The 25,784-nt window shown below is 39.2% G+C and overlaps 1 protein-coding gene across 3 annotated transcripts in view; it reads right to left on the minus strand.

The window, feature by feature from the left end:
• Positions 1–25,784, minus strand: part of tet1 (tet methylcytosine dioxygenase 1) — a 39,791-nt gene that overhangs the window by 2,616 nt on the left and 11,391 nt on the right. For 2 of the 3 annotated variants that reach the window (XM_056248077.1, XM_056248076.1), the window contains exons 3-10: positions 9,619–11,734; positions 9,438–9,528; positions 8,296–8,389; positions 7,999–8,207; positions 6,988–7,138; positions 4,691–4,780; positions 4,056–4,193; positions 3,615–3,927 (exon numbers count right to left, since the gene is read on the minus strand). In XM_056248077.1, the coding sequence (XP_056104052.1) occupies positions 3,615–3,927; positions 4,056–4,193; positions 4,691–4,780; positions 6,988–7,138; positions 7,999–8,207; positions 8,296–8,389; positions 9,438–9,528; positions 9,619–11,734 (3,202 nt within the window). Of the gene's footprint in view, positions 1–3,614; positions 3,928–4,055; positions 4,194–4,690; positions 4,781–6,987; positions 7,139–7,998; positions 8,208–8,295; positions 8,390–9,437; positions 9,529–9,618; positions 11,735–15,646; positions 15,970–25,784 lie in introns of those variants that run through there. The other variant, XM_056248078.1, reaches the window with a different exon arrangement.

Raw genomic sequence — 25,784 nt, forward strand, 5'->3', positions numbered from 1 at the left:
GATTATCAGCCTCTTCTTTATGATCAACTCTCAGGAGAAATGTATACTATTTTACAAAAAAAAAAAAAAAAAAACCTATCAAAAGAAGCAAGTATTTAATTAACAATATGGATTCTGCAGTTAAATTAATCTCTATGTATATTCATATAAATCACATTAAAGTTTCCATTGTATGCAATCTCAGTGGTCATCCGGCTAGTTTTAACTGCTTTTAGGAATAAAAAGAAACCCATTTCATTTTTAGTTATATTTGTTTAGAAATTGAATAAAGATTACATTTACTAGTGTTGTTAAATAATTAATTTAATAATTAAATACAAATTCATTTTATTAAAGAATTATTAGTGTTTTTAAAGATTAACTTTAAGTGAGTGTTAGACAGTGTTATTTTAGTATCACTCAGATACTATTATAGTTGTTTATTAATATTTTGAATTCGGTTTTATTTTTTCCATTTTCAGTTTAGTAATTTTATTGTTGTTTTTATCTATATATTATTTTTATTCATTTTCATTCAAGTTTTAGTTATATGGTAGTGATCATTCCTAAAACAATACTACACAACTAACTGATTTTTCAAGGAACAGACTGATTCACACTTTGCTCTAAAAAAAAAGGTAAATGGACTGCATTTATATAGCGCTTTCACAGACCCAATGGCCACCAAAGCACTTTACATTTTGCCTCACATTCACCCACTCATTCATACACCGACGGCGGTGTCAGCCATACAAGGCGCCATCCAGCTCGTCGGGAGCAGCTGGGGTTAGGTGTCTTGCTCATGGACACCTCGACACTTGGCCAGGTGGAACCGGGGATTGAACCACCAACCTTCCGATTTGTAGACAACCTACATGACAACCTCTAGTGCAGTGGTTCCCCACCCTGGCCCTGGTCTGGAGCACCCCATCACTGCACATTTTTGATGTCTCTCTTATTTTACACACCCATTTAACTTCTTAGAGCCATTACTAATGTGTTTGATTAGGGAGACATCTAAAATATGCAGTGCTAGAAGGCATAGGTGGAGGGTGAACCAATTCCAGGGTAAAGCTAAAAAGTTGTAACCTGGCCCTAGCCAGATGAATTTCGCTCCGCCTAGCTTCACTCACATCCATCTGGAACCTCTTCCATTGAGAGTGATTTCTCCAACCAACTTTATGGTTTAGCCAATCAGGACGCAGGGCGGGAGTTTTATAGATGTGACGTAGTGGAGAAGCGACCGTGAGACTGTTTTGATTCAGACAACAATGGCGGCTCGCATCGAGGAAACAAGCGTTAACATTGATGCTGCTATTTCATCCGTGTTGTCCAATCTACCTAATATTGTTTCATTAAAAGAACATCAGAGAACGGCTCTTAAGGCTTTTGTTGGTGGAAACGATGTTATATAGATCAGTGCCTTCTCCCGACCGGATTCTTCAGCGTCACGGGTTGGCTTCGGTGTGAGTGGTTGAAATAGCACGTCGATAAAGATGACAGACAAGTGGCTTATCCAATCATATGCAAGGATTTTTGATAAGGCCCAGCCTTCTGAAACGCAATTTCAATGGATCGGTTCCAGATGGATGAGTGAAGCTAGGCGAAGCGAAATTCATCTGGCTAGGGCCAGGTCAAAAAAGTTGCGCTTCCCCTTTAAAAACATACATTTCCTTATAATAGCTTCAATTTATGTGCTGTTGTATAACCTACACACCCCAGCATAAATGCTCCTGGTAAATTATTTGTTATTAAAGCATCTACAAACCACTGTTAATTTTAACATAAAAGCTTGCATACTGTATGCGGGATTTGGCAAAATTTTATTTTATTTTAACGCAAAAACCTGCAAAAAGCGTTCCCTTTATAATCACTAAAAAGCTGTCATCTTCATCGCGACCTCACAAAGTTCTGTTATAGTAATAAATGAAGCTGTCTGCACAATGAATCTCTTTACATAATGTCTACACTTTGTTTGTGATTATGAGAAGATTTGCTAGCGTGCAGAACTCAGAATCCACTCACTACTCAAAAGGCTGGAGTTTTGTTCAGTGCTAACTTAAACACCTCTGATTGGTCATTGCGTTCAAGAAATCAACAGATGTTTGTGATTGGCTACATTGCTCAACGCTGCAAAAACACGTCGTAAATAGAAACCTTTGACGTTCTCCAGTGCTGCGTTCCAGTCCACTTTTAGAAACGCACTTGCGAACTTCCCTAAGCACTTGCCCTCGGGGGAATCCCTTCCGCCATTTTGAAGTGCGTTCCACTTCGTGAAGTGGACGAGGGAAGATTATATGGACAGACCCTCACTCCCTCTGTCTACTTCACATGTACACTTCAGGCAGCTCCATATACCACAATGCAACACGATTGTGACGTCACCGCAGATCTCGTCTAATCACCACCATAAACAACTCTATGATATATTAATTATGATTTTTTAAATTTAAAACAACCCAAACACATCTATATACATTTGGATGCGGCATTAAACAAATTCTTAAAGGGAATTAAAAAAAAATAATAAATCAACTCCATAGCTGATTCCAAGTGATCAAGGGCTAAGGTCAGGACGTTCCAATTCAGCCCATTGCAGTTTCCGCCAGTAGTGGGCACTCATGCAACATAAGCAATGACGTACATCCGAGTGAACGAGACGGAGGGAAGTTAGCGAGTGAAGGGCATGACAATTTTGGACTGGAACGCAGCACAGAGCGCAAACATAGATACGCACTTGATCGTTTGCCAAACCTGTTTCACCAATAGGCTATAAATTACGGAAAAAAACTGATCCTAGACCATCACTTATGGGCAGCTTTATTCCTCTAAAAGCAATCAGAAGCAGCAGCAGGAAGTGGTTTGAGTGAGAAAATTCCACGCTAGTCTCAAGCCCATGGCCAGGGCCAGGGAAAGGCAAAGCCTTGCTTAGATTACACAGGCATTACACTACGGCTGGGGGAACTCCAGGACCAGGGGGAACCACTGCTCTAGAGGACATTGTGGGCGCTTCTCAAACATAAGGCTACATCCTAATGAGGCTGCGTCCTTCCTAGACCAGTTCTTCTGAGACTTCTAGGGTAGACTCCTCCTCAGCATTGAACGCTAGAATGAGATGCTCTAATAAGGCCTCATGGCTACGTCACACATGTTCCCACGCCCCACGGTCAAGCCATGAAAATACTAAGCTGAATGAAGGATGCAAAACGAAAGCTGTCTTCCAAGGATCCTTCAAATTGAGTAGGCCTTCGGTGGTGCTTGATGTCGTGGCAGCCTAAATATGCAGCTTTACTTGGACGCAGCTTTCCATTTGAGAAGCACCCATAGAAACAGATCCTGGAGCCTCCCAGCACTGCACATTTTGAATGTTTCCTTTATTGGACACACCCAGCTCATGTCATGGAGTACTCAACAAATCAGCTGATGATTTATTTCACCTGGGTTCATTTAAGGATCCAAAACATGCATGCAGTGCTGGAGAGGCTTCAAGAATGGATTAAAACCCCCTGTATGCATTAAGAACATGGCAAGGTGGCAGTAATGCGCGAAATCGATGCGAATCGCCCAACAAAAAAAAAGGAAGAAGAAGAACATGATGGCAAGGCTCCAAAGAAAGAAGACTGAACTGGAAATACCTTTAAGAGGCTCGTTCTTAACTTTCACAGGGGTGACCTGCTTACTATCCAGGCCACTCAGTTTCTCAGCATGGGCTCTTTTAGCCTCCAGCCTCCTCTTGCGCGCTGACTTGACGGGCTCAGCCAACAGCCGCACTTCTCTTGGGAAAGCAGAGAGGACCTGCAGTGCCCCGGTCTTCATCTTGGCCCACTGGCCCTCAACATGGCCAAACTCATCCGTATCAGAGATCTTATAGAGCGGCAGGACATGCAGCTGCTCGTCCTCTGGAATGTTCCTAACTGCACGGTTATCCTCCTTGGTTAAAGTGCATACCTGCAGTTCACAGGAAGCAAATGCATATGAGAGTTTTTACCATACATTTAAATCTGAATGGTGTCTTAAAAAGAAAATGGAAAAAGAAAGTATTAAATTGACATTGTGACAGTAGAGGTGAGCCTCACCACAGTGCTTCCATTGGTCATGTTATGTGTGTCTCTGTGGGCATGAGCACAGAAGTCCACACAAGCAGTCACACCAGAGAATGGTCGACCTTCCCTCCTCCCCAGCCGACAGTTGTTCCCCTGCTGATCCTGCTCCACCTGATGGATTACAGATCATTCTAATTCTTTTCTTACAAATGTACACAGAGCTCAGTTTGCTTTTTCTAGGATGCTATCCATCTTATTTTAAACATAAGAGCAGGTGCAGCCATTTGTAACTTTCTGGTGTCATTCGCTTCCAGTTATTTTTGCTGTACAAAAAACGTTTTGCTGTACTGCGTAACCGTCCGTTACAATGCTTTATATTGCAAACTTATGATCGTTTTCATATTATTTGAATTTATTATTGTAATCGTAAACACTGATTTGTGGCACAAATAGTTTTACAGCACTTTGTTATTCTTCTAGTTATTTACTGATAGTGGCTAATGAATCAGAAGTCTCACACATTCACGTAAAATAGCTTAATTCTGCATTGCAAAATAAGGAAATCGCAACATTATCAAAAGTGACATAATCAACTTACATAATTAACATGTTTTGCTGTTGAGCCCTGCTTACAAGCAGCTTTAACTTTGTTGTGACAGAGTTCATACCTGGTTGAGAAAGGCCTGAGGAGCAAGTCTCTTGTAGACAGGTGCCAAATCTGATGCCAGATTGTGCAAGTTTTTCTCCAACTTCTCCTCCTAACCACGAAATCAAACAATGTTTTAAAGGCTGATTTAAATTACCATAAAGCTGAATAATACACAACTGTTCAAAATGTCTCTTACGTTCACCAAGGCTGCATTTATTTGATCCGAAAATAAAGTAAAAACAGTAATATTGTGACAATTTACAATCACTGTTTACTATTTTAATATATCTTAAAATGTAATTTATTCCTGTGATGCCAATGCTGAATTTTCAGCCTCATACTAGTCTTCAGTGTCAAATGATCCTTCTGTCAGGGTTATTTGGTCATGTTTATTCTTAGTTTTCATCACATTGACTCTTGTTTGTATTTCTCACCTTCCTGCCTCAGTTAGTTTGTTAGTATGGATGTTAATTAGTTTCTTTACTCAGTTCAGGTGTGTCATTGTGTACAGGTGTTTGTGTCGTTATCCTCACTCTATTTTAGTTTAGTTCGTGTTCATTGTCTGGTTTAATTTATGTTGGCGTCAGATGTACGTCTGCATGTGAGTTCTGTTGCTACCACTGTTGGACTTTGCCCTGTGTATTATTAAAGATTGTAACTCTTCATTTTCTTCGTCGATCGTTTGTCTCACCACACAACTCGGTTACAGAAGACCCGACCCACAGTGAAAGTAAGCGGATTACAGCTTGTTTATTTCATCTTCTTCAGTCTGTGTTTTGTTACGGTTTTGTTTGTTTTTTCTCATGGAATTCCCTGCCATCAAGCTGCTCTGCCTTGATCAGGGAGTTCGCTCACTCGAGGAACATCTGGAAGAATTCCTGGATCTGGAACCTCAGACAACCTTCCCGGATGACTGCCTCTGCATGTTTCTATGTGTGGGACTTAACAACGCCACTCAAGCGCAGTTGTCCAGGGAATCTCCTCGAGGGAGCTTCACCGATCATGTGGAGTGGGTGCTGGCTTCCTGTGGATCGACCTTCACTGCTGAGGATGTCTCCAGCCCCACTCCAGACCCAGTGCCCAGCCAGAACCCTACGGTTGGAATTAAGCAGTTTGAGCCCACCGCAGACTTCAAGCCCTTCGCCGCAAGCCCACGCCATGGAGGACGTGTGTGCCCAACATCGCCGCAGAGCCTGAGATGCGCGAGTCTGACCTGGTGTGCGTGCTGGCTGCGTCATCCATTGCCGAGGGAGCTTTTGGGAATCGAAAGGGCAAGGAGGAGAGCCCTGCCACAGAGCGTAACACTGGCAGCACCACTTTCAGCAATTCTATCCAATGATTCTTCGTCTTCAGTCCTTTCAGTACCAACCAGCCTCCCTCTCCCTCTCCCTCCACCTCTTCCTACCACAATTTTTAGCTACGCCCTCAGCCATTCCTGCTACCCACTGTGTATCATTAAAGATTGTACTCTTCTTCGTCTATGGTTTTTCTCACCACATAACCTGGTTACAGCTTCAGATACGCTGATTTGCTGCTTAAGAAACATTTCTTATTATCATCAATGTTGAAAACCGTTGTGCTGATTAATAACTGTGTAGAAATGATGAAACATTTTTTACATGATACTTTTTTTTTCTTTTCTTTTTTTATAAATGGAAAGTTCAAAAGAGAATTTATTTGAAATGAACACTTTTAACATTATAAAGGTCTTGTACTTTTTTGGTCAATTTAATGCATCCTTGGTGAATACAAGTAAAAAAAAATCTAAGTGTTTTACAGGTTATTTCACTAAGAATGGATTTTACATTACATACAATTTCATGCAGAAAATGCTCTATGCATTTGTTGTTTGTTTGATTTTCAATCTTGCAAGATGTTTCTAAAACCTTGGTTGCAAAAGTACAGCGTGTCACTTCACCACGGAAAATCAGGCACCTGTTTAATATTCAATGGCATAGCACTATTATAATGCACATTTCGCATCTGGTAAAACTTTATTGTGAGTTTTTGTATAAAAAACACAAAAGTCATGCAACTGTTCTATGGATTTGCCCCTTGTTTTAAGTGCGAGTCTGAGTGATTTACTATTAACTTAAGCTTTTTTACTTGGTGCCACTAGATTGCAACTGCTTTAGGTAAACTGCTTTAGGTAAAGAGTTGCACATCTCATTTAAAGTTACTATGGCTTGTTGGCAGGATTTTGAAAACAAGCATAATGATCCAGAACAAAGCCTTTCTTTGCACATATCCAGTGTGCTAGTGTTGAAAATCAATGAACTGAGAACATATCCCCAATGCGCTTTATCTAATGCTCACCTCTTCAGGATAGTCCCCCTGCAGTCTGAACTTCCGGGGCGTTTTGCTGCGTGCAAACTTGCAGCCATTGAAGTACATACTCCAGGAGCAACCAAACGAGAAAGACGCACCGCAGGTCTCTGGGTCCAGACCCTGACACGCACAGGTACGACTAACAGGAGAGATAAAGAACATGAGGTAAGTTATAGTGCAATAATATACTATATTATAGAAATTGCTGGTGATGCTATTATTCAACAGAAAATGACACATTATTTCAAGATATTAAATTAGGATTATTACAAAGTCTTGATTTTGTTTTTGGGGTCTACTTGGGGTTTTCATGCTTGAATGTTCAAAAAAAAGATTATTTTTCACATTTTACATTGTTGCATCACCTCTCTTCCCAGTCTGTCAGTAACACTCTGTTTAGTTTCTGTCTATGAAGCCCCTCCTTCCAAAAAGTGCAATGTGCTCTGATTGGTCGACTGAACCAGTATGTTGTGATTGGTCAACCACTTTGAGTGTTTTGGAAATGTCACGCCCCTTACCATAATCACAACTAACTCAACCAGGCCTCAACCGTTTTTTTTTTTTTTTTTGCGTATGCCTTGGGTGGGAATTATTTAAATGTGGGATACTGTGAAGTGTACGTTCCCAGAAGAAAACTCAAGATTACAATTGAGGCGTTTCAGGGAGTTCAGAAACAGTGCTTAGTGATATAGAATAACTTCTTATGGAGTGGGCTTTGTAACTTGGATTCTCAAACAGCATGAAAAACATAATAAAGAATGTTGAAAATGTAAAAAAGCTAAATTCCTTAGCTTTTATGACATACACCTATACTAGCCAGTTCTTTTTAGCAGGGAATGTGCAGTTACAAAATGATGATGTAAAGGCTTCAAGAAAAATACTCATGCTCCACAAACACTTCATCGAGAGCCACCTCCAAATGTTCTTTTGTATTTGTGTGAGGGAGTGTGTACGTGAATCATTCCCACACACTCTGTCCGTATGTTACTTGTGACTCACTCCTCATTGAGGGCACAGCGGCGGCTAGTGGGCGAGCCATATTTGCAGAGAGTCTGTGTGAGCTCCTGGTACAGGCTGTCAGCCACACTGCGTTGGATCCCCTCCCAGGCCAGGATGAGAATGACTACCACTGCATTCTGACAGCAGTGACCAGCACGCTGCCGCACAAGACACAACAACTTCTCTTCCTCACTTCCTCTGCGTATGATCTGCAGAATTTAACACATGTACAGACAGTATATGAAGGAACAGACATTTCCAACAAGTTTTTCTTCGTATTTCATATAGGTCACTCACCCACTTAGCGATTGGGCAACCCTGTGAGCTCCTCCCCTCTTTACCGGTATACACCACAACCTCCACGCGGACTGCATTGCCTTTCTCGCCATATCTGTGATGAGAACAGTGCATTGAGTTCTGTGTATGTTAAGCACTATAACACAGGGGTTTTCAAACTTTTTATTGCAACCCCCAAATATGATGAAATGCAAAAAGGAAGAGCAATCAGAATTCAGTACGCAGATAGTAAGATGGGTTATATTATTTATAATATTTAGGGTTAGGGGTCTGAAACAAACTCTAACAAGAAAGTTGGAGAAATATCAATATAGTGTCATACTTTTGGATGCACGGGTGATGGGAAATAGTATTGCCACAACATCAGACTGCAATAATTATAGCAGTTTAGTAGTAACCTCTCAACCTCTGTGGTGAGAAAGAATCACTCTATGGGCCCCTTGAACCCAGTTATAGGCTTCCTGTTTCAACTTTTAGAGAGCATGAAAGTGTGTTTCCACTAAAACGCATCTGTGGTTGCAGTCTAGCTACATGTATACTTGTATATCTGTCAATGTCAAACAGATTACTCAACAGGTTTACACAGTCAGTATGATTTGGTTGCCCTGTACTAGAGTTATAGTTTTTAATGATGCAAACACATTACCTAATAATCAGTACTTAACTTTACTAATAGATCAACAAGAAAAGTCTGGTTATAACATATATATATAACTATGTTTTATAAAACGTAACTTATCTGTAAAAACTACACTAATACTTAATAATAATTCATATTAAATAATAATAATAATTATGACTTTTCAAATATTAAAAAAATAATTTAAAAATAAATATTAAGCAATAAATGTTTCTCCACATATTACAAATTACACACATTTCTCAAAACTTCAAAATACAGTTTGTCAAAATAGACTATGTAGAAAAAAAATCATAAGAAAGATGGGATATTTGACACATTTGACACACCCAAGATAAAAGGTAAACATGTTAAAATTATAGGCTACATTTAAAAAAAAAAAAAATAAACGTATGTAAATATAAAATAATGCATTTAAATTAATGAAAAGTTTTATATTTTTTGTGTTGGAGCCAGTGAAAACATTATTGCATGTAAACATAGCAGTTGAGATCCACTTTACCTGTCCTCCATCATTTCTCTCACTGCTGCTACATCCGGGCCAGATCCAAGGTGAGTGTAGTATGGACCCTCCTCTTTCTCAATTATATGTTCTGTAGAGGAAAATTGTGGTCGTAGATGAATTGAAAGGACTTCTAGCAAACTTGTATTTCAAGTTATGATATACACAGTCACAGACTTACCCACACAGTCACAGGAGGGCAGCTCTGTGGATTGTTTAGAGGGGGTGTTGAGGAGATTCTTGGTTGGTGTGTCCAAAAACCTCATTGGAGACTCCAAAAAGTTGTTGAGCGTGTGCTTGGTGGGAGTCTGTTCTCCAGCGTACGCCTCGTCACCATTCTCCAAATGTACACTGGGTGCGGACAACACCGTAACACCTCCAGACTTCTCCACTTTGTAAAATCCATTTTGATTCGTGTGCAAGTGCTGATGATCATTTAAGCCGTTTGCTTTACGGTACATGATCCCTGGGCTTTGCGACAAGTCTTGACAGGGTTCACTGGCCATGGTTTGCTGAGGTTGTTGTTTAGCACCATGATTTAGCACATCGTAGTTTTTCGATACCTGAGAAATAATTTGTTGTTCACATTCATGCCTCGGCCACTGGCTAGCACCAAGATGGTCGTTTGTATGACTGTGGAAGAGTCCGTTTGGTGGCAGTAAAGAATGACTTTGAGCTCCATGCTCGTATTTAAAGTTAAAGCCATTCTGCTTACCAGAACCTACAAGGTCCAAATGCTCTTTTTTCAGAGAATTGTTGTAGTATAAGAGTTGCCTGTTCTCGTGATGAGCCTCCGTAATGTATTTTTTCAGGTCAATCTGAGCTTGTGGAAGAAACGGACTTCTCTTGTGCTGTAACCTCATCTTTTGTTGGGAAATGGCTTTCTGAATCGCAGCCTTGAGTGGGGTTTTCCTGTTGGGTGTCCTCTTGGCCAGTGGAATCCTACAATGATTGCCCTCAATCTCTGCAGCTTTCTTCTTCGACATCCTGGGTTTTGCTGGTGTCATTTTAGGTTTCTTTTGCTTTTTCAAGTGCTGCCCCAAATAATTATGATTGTATTTCATCGTCTGAGTAGGCATACCTTTCGGGGGACTGTTTTCCGAGACTTGCATCTGCCTCGATTCAATCATGAACGCAAGCTGCACCAATTGAGCCGCAACTTCCTCTTCGTCCCTCTTTCTCGAGATGGGAGTCGCTTCTCCATGCTTATACTTCTTAAAAGTGCCTTCTAACCTGTCAGCTTTACAAAGTGCTTGGCCGTTTCTTCGGTTTTCCGCGGTATATGATAGCTTTTCACATTCTGAGCTGGCCACCAGAAGATCCTTCAAGGAAAGTTTTCTGGGGGTAGAGGCACAGCGCTGACTTTGACTTTGGGTGAAGTTGTCCGGCAAGTTCAGAGGGCTGCGGATGACAGAAGTCTGGTGCAATGATGAACTGATTACCGAGACCTTGTTAGAGAAAACATCTGAAACTGGTTTAGCCTCTCGAAGAGGTACGTGGTTGCTTGAAGCAGAGTATGTAGATGTTTCTCGCTGAGCGTGCTGACTCAAGTTTTCTGTTTCAAAGGGCACTGTTTGTGGGGTAGCTGCCAGTTGGGTCAAGGCCTCAATAGCTATAGCCTGATCAACGCTTATATTCCTATGCTGGACCAGAGACTGGACACTGGGTAAAGATAGTGCAATGTTATCATTCTGAGGAGGTTCTTCAGGACTTAGTCCTTGATTTAACTGACACTGATATGGTTCTTCTTTCAGCTCAGTTTTTAAACACATGGCTGAGGCCTGAGGTCCGAAAAGCCTCTTCTCTAGACTTTTCCTATCTGTACTGGAGAAGCAGACCACAGCTGCTAGTGTAGATAAAGCATCCTCGTAGCACTCGCTAGAGTCTAAGTGCTTTGAGTGCTGGTCATCAATCTCAACCCATTGCTCCTCCAGTTTGATCTTCTTCAGAGGAACAGTCTGTTCTTGAACTGCCTCTGGTTCGTGACTTTTGTTATATGTAGATCTATGGAATATGGCATGTGGCTCGGTAGGATCCACATGTCTCTCAGTGTTTGGTTTCATGTGTTCAGCACCATTATGAGAGGTTAGAGAGATGGTGTGAGGGAGAAGTACATCAGTGGTCCTGGGATCCTTTCGAGGAGGTTCTTGTAACAAGCCATGCCCGAGAGGCGTGGCAACATCAGGTGGAACATTGTGTGTTAAGGATATGTAATGCGCCTCTTCCTCTGGTGTCGGACAGGTCTCTTCCATCTGCTCTGAGCTTGTGCCATTTACTGAGTTTGCCTCTGACTCAACCTGCAGTGGAAAAATATAGAGATGCTTCAGCATGTTTTGGCTGTGGTGTGAAGCAATACATACAGCAATTGGTCATTGCAACTTATGACAGCTGGTGCCACAGTGGATCATCGCTCAGAACTTGGGGTGATTAAGCAATACATAAAAAAATTCAAAAACAAAAGTTATTCATTATATTACAATAAAAGAAACGCAAAATGTCCACTGAAACACTGAAAGTTCACAAAAGTCATTACTGTCTTAAACTTAATACATTCTTGAGGTAATCGAAAGCCAGATTTACTCACTAGTCTATAGTTTACATTAGCAAATAAACATTCTATAACTAATCAACACTGTCCCATCATTGCTAATATACATTTCTCCAATATTCACACTATGCTGATCAATTATTTCACCATAATAACATTTTCTGAGGAATGTATATACGGATCAGGGGGCATGATTAACTTCATTATTATTTGTATGATTTTATTATTATTTTTTTAAGTTACAGTATGTAATTTTTAAATAAAAAAAATAAATAATAATTATTAACGAAAGTGTGCAAAAAAACATTTTCCAAACCATGGCTTTACTTTACCCAAATATGCTGATAAAACAATAATAATGATTTATATTTTAGACCTGATAAGTCATATTCGTACACACAGAAAAGTAGCATGAAAGCCAAAGAAACCACAAATTTACATAATTTGTTCATCTCTGCCAGTATGCCTTATATGAATGTGTTTGTTGACAGCGGTTTGTGTTCATAAGGGTGTTTTGATTTATCACGACATCCAATGTAAAACCAAATCTATGGAATGGATGTACATTTACACATTTGACACGTTTTTATCTAAGCAACTTATGTTGCATTCAAGATAGGCCTATACATTTTACCAGTTCATGGATTCCATGGGAATCTAACCCACGATCTTCATCTAGCTATTGACAGCACTAATTTAAATATACCACAATGTAAACATTATTGGAAGCACTCATTATAACACTCATTACAAAAGCACCAGCACGTGAGAGTCTTCACAGCACGCCTGCCTTACTGTAACGCAAGTACCTCTCATAAAACAATTTTACTACCCGCGTAAAGCAGTGTGCATAAGATGATTAAATACTTGCAGGAGTCAGTCAGTCAGTCACTTTGTGTGAAACTGTGGTTTTCATGTTTTTGTATTTAGGCAAGTTAAATTTGTCTCTCAGTGCAGTGTGTAAATAATTTCAGCAGCAACAACAATGTAGTATTCAGGAAAACTCCTTCATATATCATTAACACTTATGCCAGGAGAGGGCTGATGCAATAGAGGGGTCGAAACAACAGTGAGGCAATAACTTGGCAGCCGCTGCAACTGTTATTACTAGGGGGAATAGGAAGAGAATGGTAATCGGCTCCTCTGATGTTCCCACCTAGTACTGAAACAAAAGCGATCGGCATCAGATGCTGAGTAAACTACTTTTTCAATAACAAAGTAGTTTGGATGGGGACTTAATAGGAGGCCTATCTGAATGTTTAGATCTTTTGCTTCCTGCAATGCAGAAGCCCACATTTTTGTTTTTATCAGCAACCTGCTCATGCCTGCTGATCATCTGAGGTTTAATTCAATAGAACATGAGCAACACTTTAAAAGCACAATGAAAATGAAACTGTACAGACATAAAGGCTGCAAATTAGATGTCGTTTGTTTGTGCAAATTCTGGGTAAACTTGCAAAGTAAACGACAGGAAAGACAGCACTGATAGACCCGAGCTCTTGAGCTTGCAGTTAAAACCAGACTTTTGTAGATAGATAATAGATAGATACTGTAACAGCATCAAAAGAGTTTAGCCCATTATTCCATCTTATTTAACATTAAAATCAGTAGGCCAGCTAATTACAGGTCAAATGAAATACTGTGATATCTTTTTTCCTTGGTGACTGGACAATGTAATATAAAAAGTGAAAATGTGCCATAGGGAGCTATCTGTATCTGTAATAACCTTGGCGAAATGTAATATTGCTTGATTAAAGCAGTAAGCCACTTGAGGCTGTGCGTCACAGTGATGTGTAAAGAGGATAAACATGGTAAAATCACTGTAATTCACTGCTTTAGGTGGCTTATTGCAATAGCAATAAAATAAAAGACACCAATGTTCAATGAACAGTTAAAATTATATTAAAAATGTACTCTTATTCAAAAAGACAACATGCAGTGAAATCTGTTTCATAAATGCATGTTATTGATCTTGTTCGTTCAAAATAAAGTGTCAAGTGTCAATAAAGACCATGCAGTCCGAGTAAATTTATCAGCAATTTACAATGAAAAGCACTTTAGACACACGGCTCATCCATCCAATCAGAATTTAAAATGAACTATTTGTTTAATAATGATTATAATAAATAAAGTAAATTTTTAAGGTTACCTGACACAACTTTTTTACGGTGTGCTGTAAACGTGTATTAAATCGTTTATTAAATTAAGTTTTATTAATAAATTTAGCAATTAAGTTAAGTAAAATGTTGGTAAAATTTATATCAGCTACTGATAAGAGTGCAGTGCTCTCAACACATTTCTATTTTTTCAATCTATTTAAATCCACAGAAAATTCAGCAGAAAATGTGGGGAAAAAAACACAGATTGCGTCTAGGCTTGATTATAAGCAGACCTACAACAAGCAACAGCTCAAATTACAGTATCATGGTAACAGTGTACAAAGCTTTTATGTTTATAAATAAAGCAAGAAAGTATTTTAAGAAAGCAAACCAATCTCTAAAACAACTGTACATTACAACATCCTGAAACAGTGCAAAATGTGCTTTTTTATTAAAAACATCATTAGACATTTAGAGGGACGGTTTGCTCATTCTCAGCACGTCAAACGTTAGTCTCTCACAGCAGTGCCTCCGCGGCTTTGTTCTTGATTTGTTGTGTCTGAAGCCTTGAAAACTCAAAAAAGTCACACTTGACTTTGTCCCCTTTTCATTATAGTAACAGCTCCCCCAGACACACACACACCCCTAGCAACGGCACACGTACTGCCAAAATCCTAAGAAGCCTCCCTTAGGAAGCGTTACCAGGGAAAGTTAGAGCAGAAGGGGAGTTTCCAACCCAAACAGAGCGAGAGGAGGAGAGACCTAACCTGACATCCCGCATCTCACCCAAGAGCTTCAACACCACAAGCTCATTAAAAAACACAAAACTAGAGAAAAGCACGGAGGGTAGAAATATCACACGCCGCAAAATAACATCTTTTATCACGTCTTTATCATTAAGCAGGTACCCGGAAAAGTTAACCATCATCCCGAAAGCCCAAACGTGCATCTTTACGCCAAGTTGCTCAGTTACGAACCCCCTCTGAACACATCAAAGGCCAGTAGTTTTGCTCAAACCGCTTTGAGTGCACTCTTTCACAGCGCCGAGCTCTCGCTGTTACGCGATTTCTAAAAACGTATGCTTCCTTCCTGGAGCGCGTGTGTAGTTTCTCTGAAGTTATGAGGTTTCTTCATTCATACGCTGCTGCTTTCCTGTTTCAGAACTTCACTACGGAGAAAAAAAAAACTCACGGCGCAGGTGAACGCACACTCATGGCTGCGCCTTAAGCCAAGATAAACTCTTAAGACACTGATTTCAGATGCTGCATCAAAAGAACTGGAGGGCATAAAATGTCCTGTGCCTAAAAACTTAAGGAAAGGAAAGCAAAACATAGAGGTCTATTACCTAAGAAACCTCGTTTTTTTTTCCCATGTTTGGAAATATCCTTGCACCCTACCTGAAATAAGAACCAAAGCATTAGCTGAGCCACATTACTGATGCAGCAATAACAACAAGAGCATAAACACACACACATACGAGCGCACAAAGCGCCCAGCGCACACACTCTCCTCGGAGCATCTGTTTGAGACAATAGCCATTAAAAGCCAGTCTGGGGTTGTACCTTCTCATTCCTCAGAGGCAGACCCTCAATTTTGGGCAGCATAATCCTAAAAGGTAGCCATCTTGCCTCCCTCAGCTTCAGAAGAATAAGTGGCCGTAGTGGCAGATGCAGCGTGAGCAGCACAGGTTTGCATGATCAGTGCCGAGGACAGAAACCCGACGCATGCCTCTCGCAGACGCAGACAGCAGCCCGTCAGCCAATCGCGTAGGGACTCTAGCGGCTTGTAAATGTATCAGCCATGCCTAGACCCTCCTAAACAAAGGATCCCCTATGTGGTTTCTTACTCTACAAGTAAGCACGAGGGAGAGCATTAAGCTGTGGTTCGGTCACTCACGACACCGGACTGGAGTTCAAAGCCAGTGGAGGAGGGAGGAAAAGGGGTCTTTGCAAGCAAACGCACTATTTTTAGAAGCACACAAAAGTTCCCAAAGAACATTACAGGAGGCATTTTGATCTTATTATATTACTGGTGCATTATGTGAAATAACTAAATATGATTTATTTCTAAATATTATATAATTTTGAAATGGATTAATAATCATTAAAAATAATAATGAATATAAATAATACATAATCTAATTAAAACAGTTAGAATTACATTTTTATATTTATTTTAATTGTAAGTTTTCTTTCTAACAATCTTATATGTAGAAAGACATCATAAATACAATAATTATATTTAATATATTATATTATTTATTATAATAAGTATAGGAAAAAGGGTATTTGTAAGCAAACTCACTAGTTTTAGAAGTACATTAGAAGGCATTTTGATTTCAATCTATATATATACATACACTCACCTAAAGGATTATTAGGAACACCCGTTCAATTTCTCATTAATGCAATTATCTAATCAACCAATCACATGGCAGTTGCTTCAATGCATTTAGGGGTGTGGTCCTGGTCAAGACAATCTCCTGAACTCCAAACTGAATGTCAGAATGGGAAAGAAAGGTGATTTAAGCAATTTTGAGCGTGGCATGGTTGTTGGTGCCAGACGGGCCGGTCTGAGTATTTCACAATCTGCTCAGTTACTGGGATTTTCACGCACAACCATTTCTAGGGTTTACAAAGAATGGTGTGAAAAGGGAAAATCATCCAGTATGCGGCAGTCCTGTGGGCGAAAATGCCTTGTTGATGCTAGAGGTCAGAGGAGAATGGGCCGACTGATTCAAGCTGATAGAAGACCAACTTTGACTGAAATAACCACTCGTTACAACCGAGGTATGCAGCAAAGCATTTGTGAAGCCACAACACGCACAACCTTGAGGCGGATGGGCTACAACAGCAGAAGACCCCACCGGTTACCACTCATCTCCACTACAAATAGGAAAAAGAGGCTACAATTTGCAAGAGCTCACCAAAATCTGCCGATTGACATCAAGCGGCCACGCGGACGCCCTGCAACACGATGGCGCGACTCGCTACGACAAGATCTGGGACACAATTGGATGGGGCTCGCCCAGGACCGACAGACCTGGGCAGATCGTTGTGGTCTGCGCTGACCACCTTTGGCCGGCGAAGACAGATCGATTCTGGATTCTGGAGAGTCAGAATTTGGCGTAAACAGAATGAGAACATGGATCCATCATGCCTTGTTACCACTGTGCAGGCTGGTGGTGGTGGTGTAATGGTGTGGGGGATGTTTTCTTGGCACACTTTAGGCCCCTTAGTGCCAATTGGGCATCGTTTAAATGCCACGGCCTACTTGAGCATTGTTTCTGACCATGTCCATCCCTTTATGGCCACCATGTACCCATCCTCTGATGGCTACTTCCAGCAGGATAATGCACCATGTCACAAAGCTCGAATCATTTCAAATTGGTTTCTTGAACATGACAATGAGTACACTGTACTAATATGGCCCCCACAGTCACCAGATCTCAACCCAATAGAGCATCTTTGGGATGTGGTGTAACGGGAGCTTCGTGCCCTGGATGTGCATCCCACAAATCTCCATCAACTGCAAGATGCTATCCTATCAATATGGGCCAACATTTCTAAAGAATGCTTTCAGCACCTTGTTGAATCAATGCCACATAGAATTAAGGCAGTTCTGAAGGCGAAAGGGGGTCAAACACAGTATTAGTATGGTGTTCCTAATAATCCTTTAGGTGAGTGTATAATACATAATTATGAATATAAATTTATATAATTTAAATAATAATAGTAAATATGATAAATAATAATCTAAAAATAGTTCTGTATATGTACTGTATATTTTTTATATTAATTTATTTATAATTAGTCTAAAGTTATTCCAATGACAATATCAGAGCTTCAAACATCATATTTGTGTCTTAAATAAAATGTTAAAAATCATACATAACCTGTTACATTAACCTGTTACATTTATGGGGCATTTAACTCTATTCTAGCAATTAAAATAAATCTAAAATAAAAAAAATATTCTAAAAAAAGATGTATAAAATAGCTTAGCCCAACATGGATAACATGTTAAAAATAACACGAGGAACAAAGCTAAAATACATATGACTAAGCGTGGTGCCACACAGCTGTTTTTGTAAATGACGTCACGGCTGCGCTCGTCACGCTCTCCTTTTTCTGTGAGGATGTCAGACGCTTTAGGGCAAGCAGTCGCGCTCTCTCTCTCTCCATGGAGACGCTTTTAGAGTGGATGTGACAGCGCAGCCGCAGACCCTCCACCGCTGCACTGCAGCTGTCACACCATGTACTGTTCAGCCCAGTCTGCAGGCACACACAAACATATGGCTGAGGAGGTCAGATCAGGACAAGGGAACGAAAGAGCTACTTTTAGCATGTTGTTAGCTTTTAGCTATTGAATACAAGCACCAGGGAGCTGGCTAATACAAATACAACTGTATTATTTTATATATCTTAGATATATGAACTATTTATGCATGTGTGTAGTGTACATACATTAGGTTTTATAATTACTTCTATATGTGTGTGTGTGTGTGTGTGTGTGCGCCTGAATTAAGCATTGTAGACAGTCCATTGTTTTACTGAAAAAGACAGTATCCGGTGTCTGTCTTGTTGAGTCAATATAAATGACTGTTTGTAGTAATTGAAGGTGGAAAGACAGGTTATATTTTGAAATAATGGCAGTTGAATGTTAAACTGGTCTGTTTGGATTACCGGTACTTAGTTTCTATGAATGTGACCCATTCCTTTTTTACAATTAATAGCAACAAATCTACATTGATCACTACACTTTTTCATGGTTTTTACATGAGCAAAAACTTTTATTTTATTTCATTTGCTAGTAATCAGTACATTTTCTAATTTTTGAGAGTGAATCTAGTCCATGTGTGTCTAAACTAAGACATTTCAACTTATCCTCACTCTAGATGAAACTTTACTCCAAAGCGTAACCTGGATAATAGACTGACCGTCTCTGTGAGCATGTGTCTAAAGCAGCCATCCATAATAAGTCTGCCTGCTGTGCCCTGTGATAGCTGAGTATTGTTGCAGCGCTTTGTCTAATAACAAGTGAGGTGGCTGATGGAAATCGGTTTGAGTCGTGCAGTGAGTCAGCTGCCTTGAGACAGTTTTCTTCACGCTTGCATCAACGGACAATGGAGTTGTGGTATTCTCATTGACAATGGACATAAAGGCTGAATCTGGTTAATATTCTGATGACTGCTGAAAGCTAGATAATAGTACAAGTGACAGTGCATTTTACATGTAAAATCAGTAGTCTTCTTGTGACTAATACAAATATTAATCCTAGCATGTTTCATCATGTCCTACCCGTTGACAAATCATTTGCCTTACAAAAATAATCTGAGTTTGTTATATTTTCTTAAAGGGATAGTTCACCCAAAAATGTAAATTTCATTTACTTGCTTTCCTGTCATTCCAAACCTGTACAGTGACCACAGCTGTCTCTATCCACTTTCATTGGATGGAAAAGAGCAACTTGGACATTCTGCTAAATTTCTCCTTTTATGTTAGATGAAAGAAAGTCATACAGGTTTGGAACAACATGAGCGCAAGTAAATTATGACAGAACTTGCATTTTTGGCTTAACAACACATCCCGGAACTCCCCCTTCTTGGTCTTCCCTCACGTGTACATGATTGCCAATTGCAGAAACTTGTCCATATGGTGAGCTTTTAAAAGCTGCCCTGCCCTCATTAGTCACAAACAGCCCATCTATAAAGTGCTGGCAAACAACCCCTACGCCACTGCAATGTTTTTCATCTTTTGGAGAAAAAACTGGATAAGCCTCGAACCTGCTGGAATAATCAGTTAGTTCAATTGCAGTCAATTTAATGAAAAATTTAAATTTAAAGAAAGAAATATTTCTGAAATAAAATGATTTGTTTCTGAGTTAAAACATTTTCAAATACTGACTGGTAATGATTCAAATAGTGATTTGGTAATGACACCTGTTTTAAGGTCATGTAAAATCCTGAAATCATAATCAAATAAAACTTTTTTGGAAAATCTCTATTTGTTTTCTAAAATGATGGCATGATGGTAATGACAGCAGCACTGAGAACAACAACAACAACACACACACATACTGTACCGTATATATATATATATATATATATATATATATATATCTACATACATTTTAAAATTTAAAATACAATTTAATAGTAGGTCTGGGTAAGGGACATGCCCAGTAAACAGAATAAAAAGCTTAAAATGAACCTTTCCTCTAAAATTAAAATTACTTGTATTTTTTTTTTTATTTAAAAGCATTTTTTTTTTTTTTATTCAAGCTCTTAATATAGGGAGCAGAAAGTTTCCCCCAATCAAAGAATCACCAATATATGGTGATTTATAATGGTGGAAATATTCTCTCTTTCAGGAAAGCATGACTCCATGCTTGGATATATCCCTAAAGTCATACACATTAAATTAACCCTAGACGACAGGAAAAGTCAGGCTGTGCACGAGGCGAGAATCCTAATCCCCTCTAAAAGGCACCAAGAAGCAATAAAACAATGTATTTATTGAGCGAATACAATCCTTCATTCAATGATCCCTGGAGCAGGCTAATATGCACTGTTTATTATCCAGTGTGAGAAAGCCTTGGAAAGTGTGTTCTCTTAATAAATTCACACTATGGTCAAGAAAAAGCTCAATTCTAGCCATCAAAGTAGTAAACTTGCTGCTAATGCTGCCCGCATACATCCTATACAATCAGTTTTTTTAATGTAATGCAAAGTGTAATACATTTCTGCATACGAGACAACAGACGTAAAACATCTCAGTAGCAGTTTGCCCTATCTCATTCAGAGCGGATAGTTTTGTCAAGATTTCCTCAGTCAGGAGGGAAGTGTGTCTGAACACAGGAAGATGAACTGGTGGTTTGCTCTGCACTCAGATAACAAGGGAAAAAACAGAGGGAGAGCCGACAAAGTCCAGCAAGGACAATTTAACAGATGGACTTTGCTCCCTTAAATACAAATATAACACAAGGATAGTTGCCTGATCACCATCATTGTGCTTGTGTCATGACTTTATTTTAAGCTATGATGATTCATATCACTAACTAAAACCTGTCCAGCTCTTAGGGAAGGATTAGCCTGAGTGAATAGTCTAAGAACACCTGGGACTTCTCAAAAGAAACTGCATGATTCAATCCATTCGCTCGCTCAGAGGGCTGGCATTGAAATTTAAATCACTATTCAACTGTAAAGTTGTGAGGACTCTGGAGAAATTTTCCAGTACTACAATACTCCTCCATGGCAACTAATATGGTAGTGTAAAACAGTTTAAGACTTCCCATTTTCAGTATTGACAGACATTAATCTTAGGTTTGCTTGGATGTGATGAGATATTTTGAGAGGAGACAGATTGCTTTATCGTTTGGACAAGTTTACTAAAATCTGTTTATATATAGAAGGTGCACATAAGCCTAACACAAACACAAAACACCATCATGGTAACACGACACTAAAATAATGCAATAAACATTAATTTAACAACATAAGATGAAACAACAAACCCTAATGTAGCCTACATAACTGATAAGAAAAACTAATAAGAAACATATTTATTACAATGATAAAAGAGAAAGGTTAACCAATTAACAGGTTTTTACCATATCATTTTTACAGACTTTTACCATTAAAATTACAAAAAAAATTTACAGTATATATCTCACAACATGACTTTATATATTTTAATAAAGTCAAACTGTGAGATAAAGAATTTTCACCTATTATCAGAAACAAAGTGCAAGATATAAAGTCACATATCCTTTAATGTGACTTCGTATTTTGCAAGCGTGACATCTTTTCTTTTCTTCCTCATTTAAGCAATTCAAAAAAGAAGACGAGGCCTGGTTGAGTTGCATTAGTAGTGTGTGTTGAAACACATTTCAGAAAAATGCTCGAAGTGGTGGACCAATCACAACACACTGGTCCAGCTGACCAATCAGAGCACACTGGGCCTTTCCAAATACCTACACTTGTTGTTTTTGCACTTGACCACTTGTCTACTTGCATGACGTATTTCCTGTATGTGGCCCAACATCAAGTAGGCGTAAGACTGCAAGTGTGTGTAGAACGTTTGATTACCCGATGGGACACACTTAGTGTGCATTCAGTGAACTATGCTTCGGCATTTTTTAGACATGGGACAGTCTTGTGCACTTACTTCCTGTCGTGTGCATGCGCTCTCAAGTGGCCAAGACCGCAAGTGTGGGTATTTGGAAAGGCCCATCAACTAAACAGAGCGTTACTGGCGGACTGGGAAAAAAGGTGCTGCAACAATATAAAATATGTGAAAAATTATGTTTTTTGAGAATTCAAGCATGAAAACCTACACTATACCTCAAAAACAAAATTAAGACTTTGAAAAAGGGTATTATATCTATGATAAAATAAAAAATATTTTATTACAATAGTGATTTTATATTTTTACTCTGAGGTGGAAGCAGGCTTCCATAAGTTATAGTATATTTAAAATCAAAAGAGATTTATAATAATTTGAGCAGCCACTTGCTGGTTTATTCAAGCACCAAATGAAACCTATCTGTAAAAATACAAATACACACATCTTCATTTATTGAACATTCTTCATTTGTTAATTAAATGCACTTTTAGAAAGAAAATCAGATGTCTGTGACCCAAATAAAATAATAAATGAAAAAAGCCTTTCACTGTGTCACTGTCACCAGCTCTGTCACCTCTACGGCACTACACTTCCCAGCATCCCTCATGTTTTCCACCTGCACACTATCGGCCATCACCTGATCACCCATCATCACAGCTGTTTGTCATTGTCTCGTCACCATCATCTGCTTCACCTGTTTTCTGTTAACCAGTGTTTATCTGTGTTTGTATTTAGTTCCTTTCTGTCTCTGTCCGCTCTACTTTGTATCAAGTGTGTGTGAACCTTCTGCCTGTCTGTACCTGTGTTAGTTGTATTTGTAAGAAAACGCTTTGCTACTGGAACTTCTGACTCCTCTGCTCCTTCTGCCTGCACCGCACCGCACCCTGACAGTCATGATGCATCACCATGTACACAAAGGTGGCTGATAGTGTCAAATGGTGTTCTGGGCTTTGATGTCTGTTCTTTGAGTGTCTGATGGCAGGATTACAAGATGTTGTAGAAGAACAGAGATCATATCACACATATGCAGAGGCATTCACTCATACTGAGATTTCATGATTTGTTTGCTCACTTTCTTACACTACAGCCGCTTACTAGCTGTACTCACGTTAGCGCCTGCCAATGATCCTACATGGGCACATCATTACAGACCCTGCCCACAGGCTCCAGGAAAATCTTTCAAACTTTTCTCTGGAGACTTAAATACATGAACATAACATTAACATCATCCTACCTTATTCTCCATAGTTTTTTATAAAAACAGCTCTAAAATATGACTGCATGAGCCACGCTTCAAAACACACATCTGTGACTGCAGTTGAATTGTATACCAAGTACACAGCCATTAAAAAAGCCATGATATTATTAATTAAATGACACATTATTAAAATGAATTTGCCATAATGCAATTACACCTTAAACATTGAAGACTTCACAACAGTTTTTATTTATTTGAAGATTTAATGAATGGTGGGAGGAGACCAATTTACTTGCTGATTTTAATAATACAGAAATAATTAGCAAGAATTATAAAAACTATAGACGTGGGACATTTTCTGTTTTCAAACTTGGTATACTGAGAAAAATGTAGTTCTTGATTTCAAAAAGGTCACCTAAACAGAGCTAAATCAAAAAGGAGAGCCAAATGGATTCAGTATAGTTATGTTGGTTATGTTAGCAGGGCTGAACTGGTATATCAATGACCCACCACTTAGTTTTCAGTTCTTGTTGTGTATCAAAAGATCCCAAATTCACTACCTGTTAACAATGTTTTCTTTGGACTGGTAAAACCCAAGCTTGCTTTGAGCATCCCAAGTTTGAGTCCCAACTCGTGGTCCTTTGCTGTTGCCGTCTCTCTTCCCATTGCTTCCTGTCTCCTCTATACTATACTATCACAGGCAAGATGCCAAACATTTTTTAAATACAAACCAGACAGACCAACGCACCAAATCCAAACATACCAGAGGGGCTTGTCAATAAAAATTTGCTTTGACAGGCAGCTGCATCTGGAATGGAGAGTGAAAGGGGGAAATAGCCAACCCAAGACTGAAGCATTGATTGTATGCATGGACCAGAATGTCAGCAAGTATGACACTTTGAATTGCATTAAAGCCTCCAAAAATGAGAAAGCCAAAGAGCCGTGAGGTACGAGGAAGTAGGGATCTCACCTATAGGGTCAATGGTCAGAAACGGCATTGAGAATAATGTCCTGAGGCATGAGTGTGAGTTTTGGTGATTTTCTTCTGATGTAGTTTATTGACAGATTAAGTGCCAGTCATACAGAGGTAAAACATACAGTGTGTTGTTTAGGTGTTCTCTTCAAACACAAAGGGCTAGATTTACTAACCCTCTTTTGGCGTTAAAAAACTACCGTCAGGATTTACTGAAGACATGCAGTGAAAAATTAGCACTGAAAAGGTGTGGACAGGGTTATTTTTGTGGCTGACCTTATTGTATATGCATTTGTAGGAGTTTTACTTTTTTAGACGCAAAATTTATGAGAGGAGAGTATTTAAATGGATCATGCAAGGGGATTTACTAAGGTTTGCGCAAGTCAATTTAATGGTATTTGCACCATTATTTAACACTCAAATTTGCGCTGCCCTTGGTATATATCATTGGTGATTATGAAAATGATCTGGCTGCGTTTGTGATCTTTAATTTGCACGTCATCAGTAGATCACACACAGAACTTTCTACTCCCATCGGCGCTATTATGGAATTGCGCTCTCATGCTAATCTGCCCTGTTTAGTAAATCTGGCCCAAAGAAGCCAGGAGATTTGCTGCTCAAGCTGTCGAGGTGATGACTATCTGAGATAGTCATCACAGTTGAAAATACATCCAGTACCTATATCTCAACATTTAAGAGGCTGTTAAAACAAACTATGTGTGGACCTCTGATAGTGTTTTAATTGCCCGTGTCTTGGATATTACTGTGATTGTCAACATTTGATCTTAAATCCTCCAAATTTCCAGAGTAATCTTTCCAGATACATCATAAACCAGATGCTCAGTGAAAACATCAGAGGCCAAATGGGCAGATGCTCTTGAATTTGGCATTAGATGTCAAGGTGATAAGCTGATATCACGGCAACCATATCAGCTCAGTTCTTTGGCTAATCAAGTAGTATCTGGCAAGAGCTCTGAAAAAGCAATGAAAGACTTGATCACCATGGAAAAACAAAACAAAAGACACACTATTATGAATAATAACAAATCTAATTGGCAAACACATACAGACTATCAACTCTCATTCTTGCACCCAATACACCAACAAGAGAACCATAGATTAAGGCAGAACTTGGTCGTTAATAAGAAACCATGATTCTTTAATATCATAAAAAAAAAAAATGTAATTTCCCATTTGCAAACCCTGTATCCTACAGGGGAACTTACTGTTAGAAAGCTAACTGATTAGCCTATGCTAATCACATATGCTACCCAAGTTCTTAGCCTACACAATAACACCTCACATTTTTTTTTTTTTTTTTTAACTAGGTTAAAAAATTTAAACGAACGTGGTCTATAAAGTTTAAACCGCAATATTTACTAGCTTTGGTCTTTAGTGATGTT

Source organism: Rhinichthys klamathensis, unplaced genomic scaffold (genome assembly GCF_029890125.1).
Source record: "Rhinichthys klamathensis goyatoka isolate OS25496 unplaced genomic scaffold, OSU_Roscu_1.1 h1tg000053l_1, whole genome shotgun sequence".
In the NCBI taxonomy this organism is placed as follows: domain Eukaryota; kingdom Metazoa; phylum Chordata; class Actinopteri; order Cypriniformes; family Leuciscidae; genus Rhinichthys; species Rhinichthys klamathensis.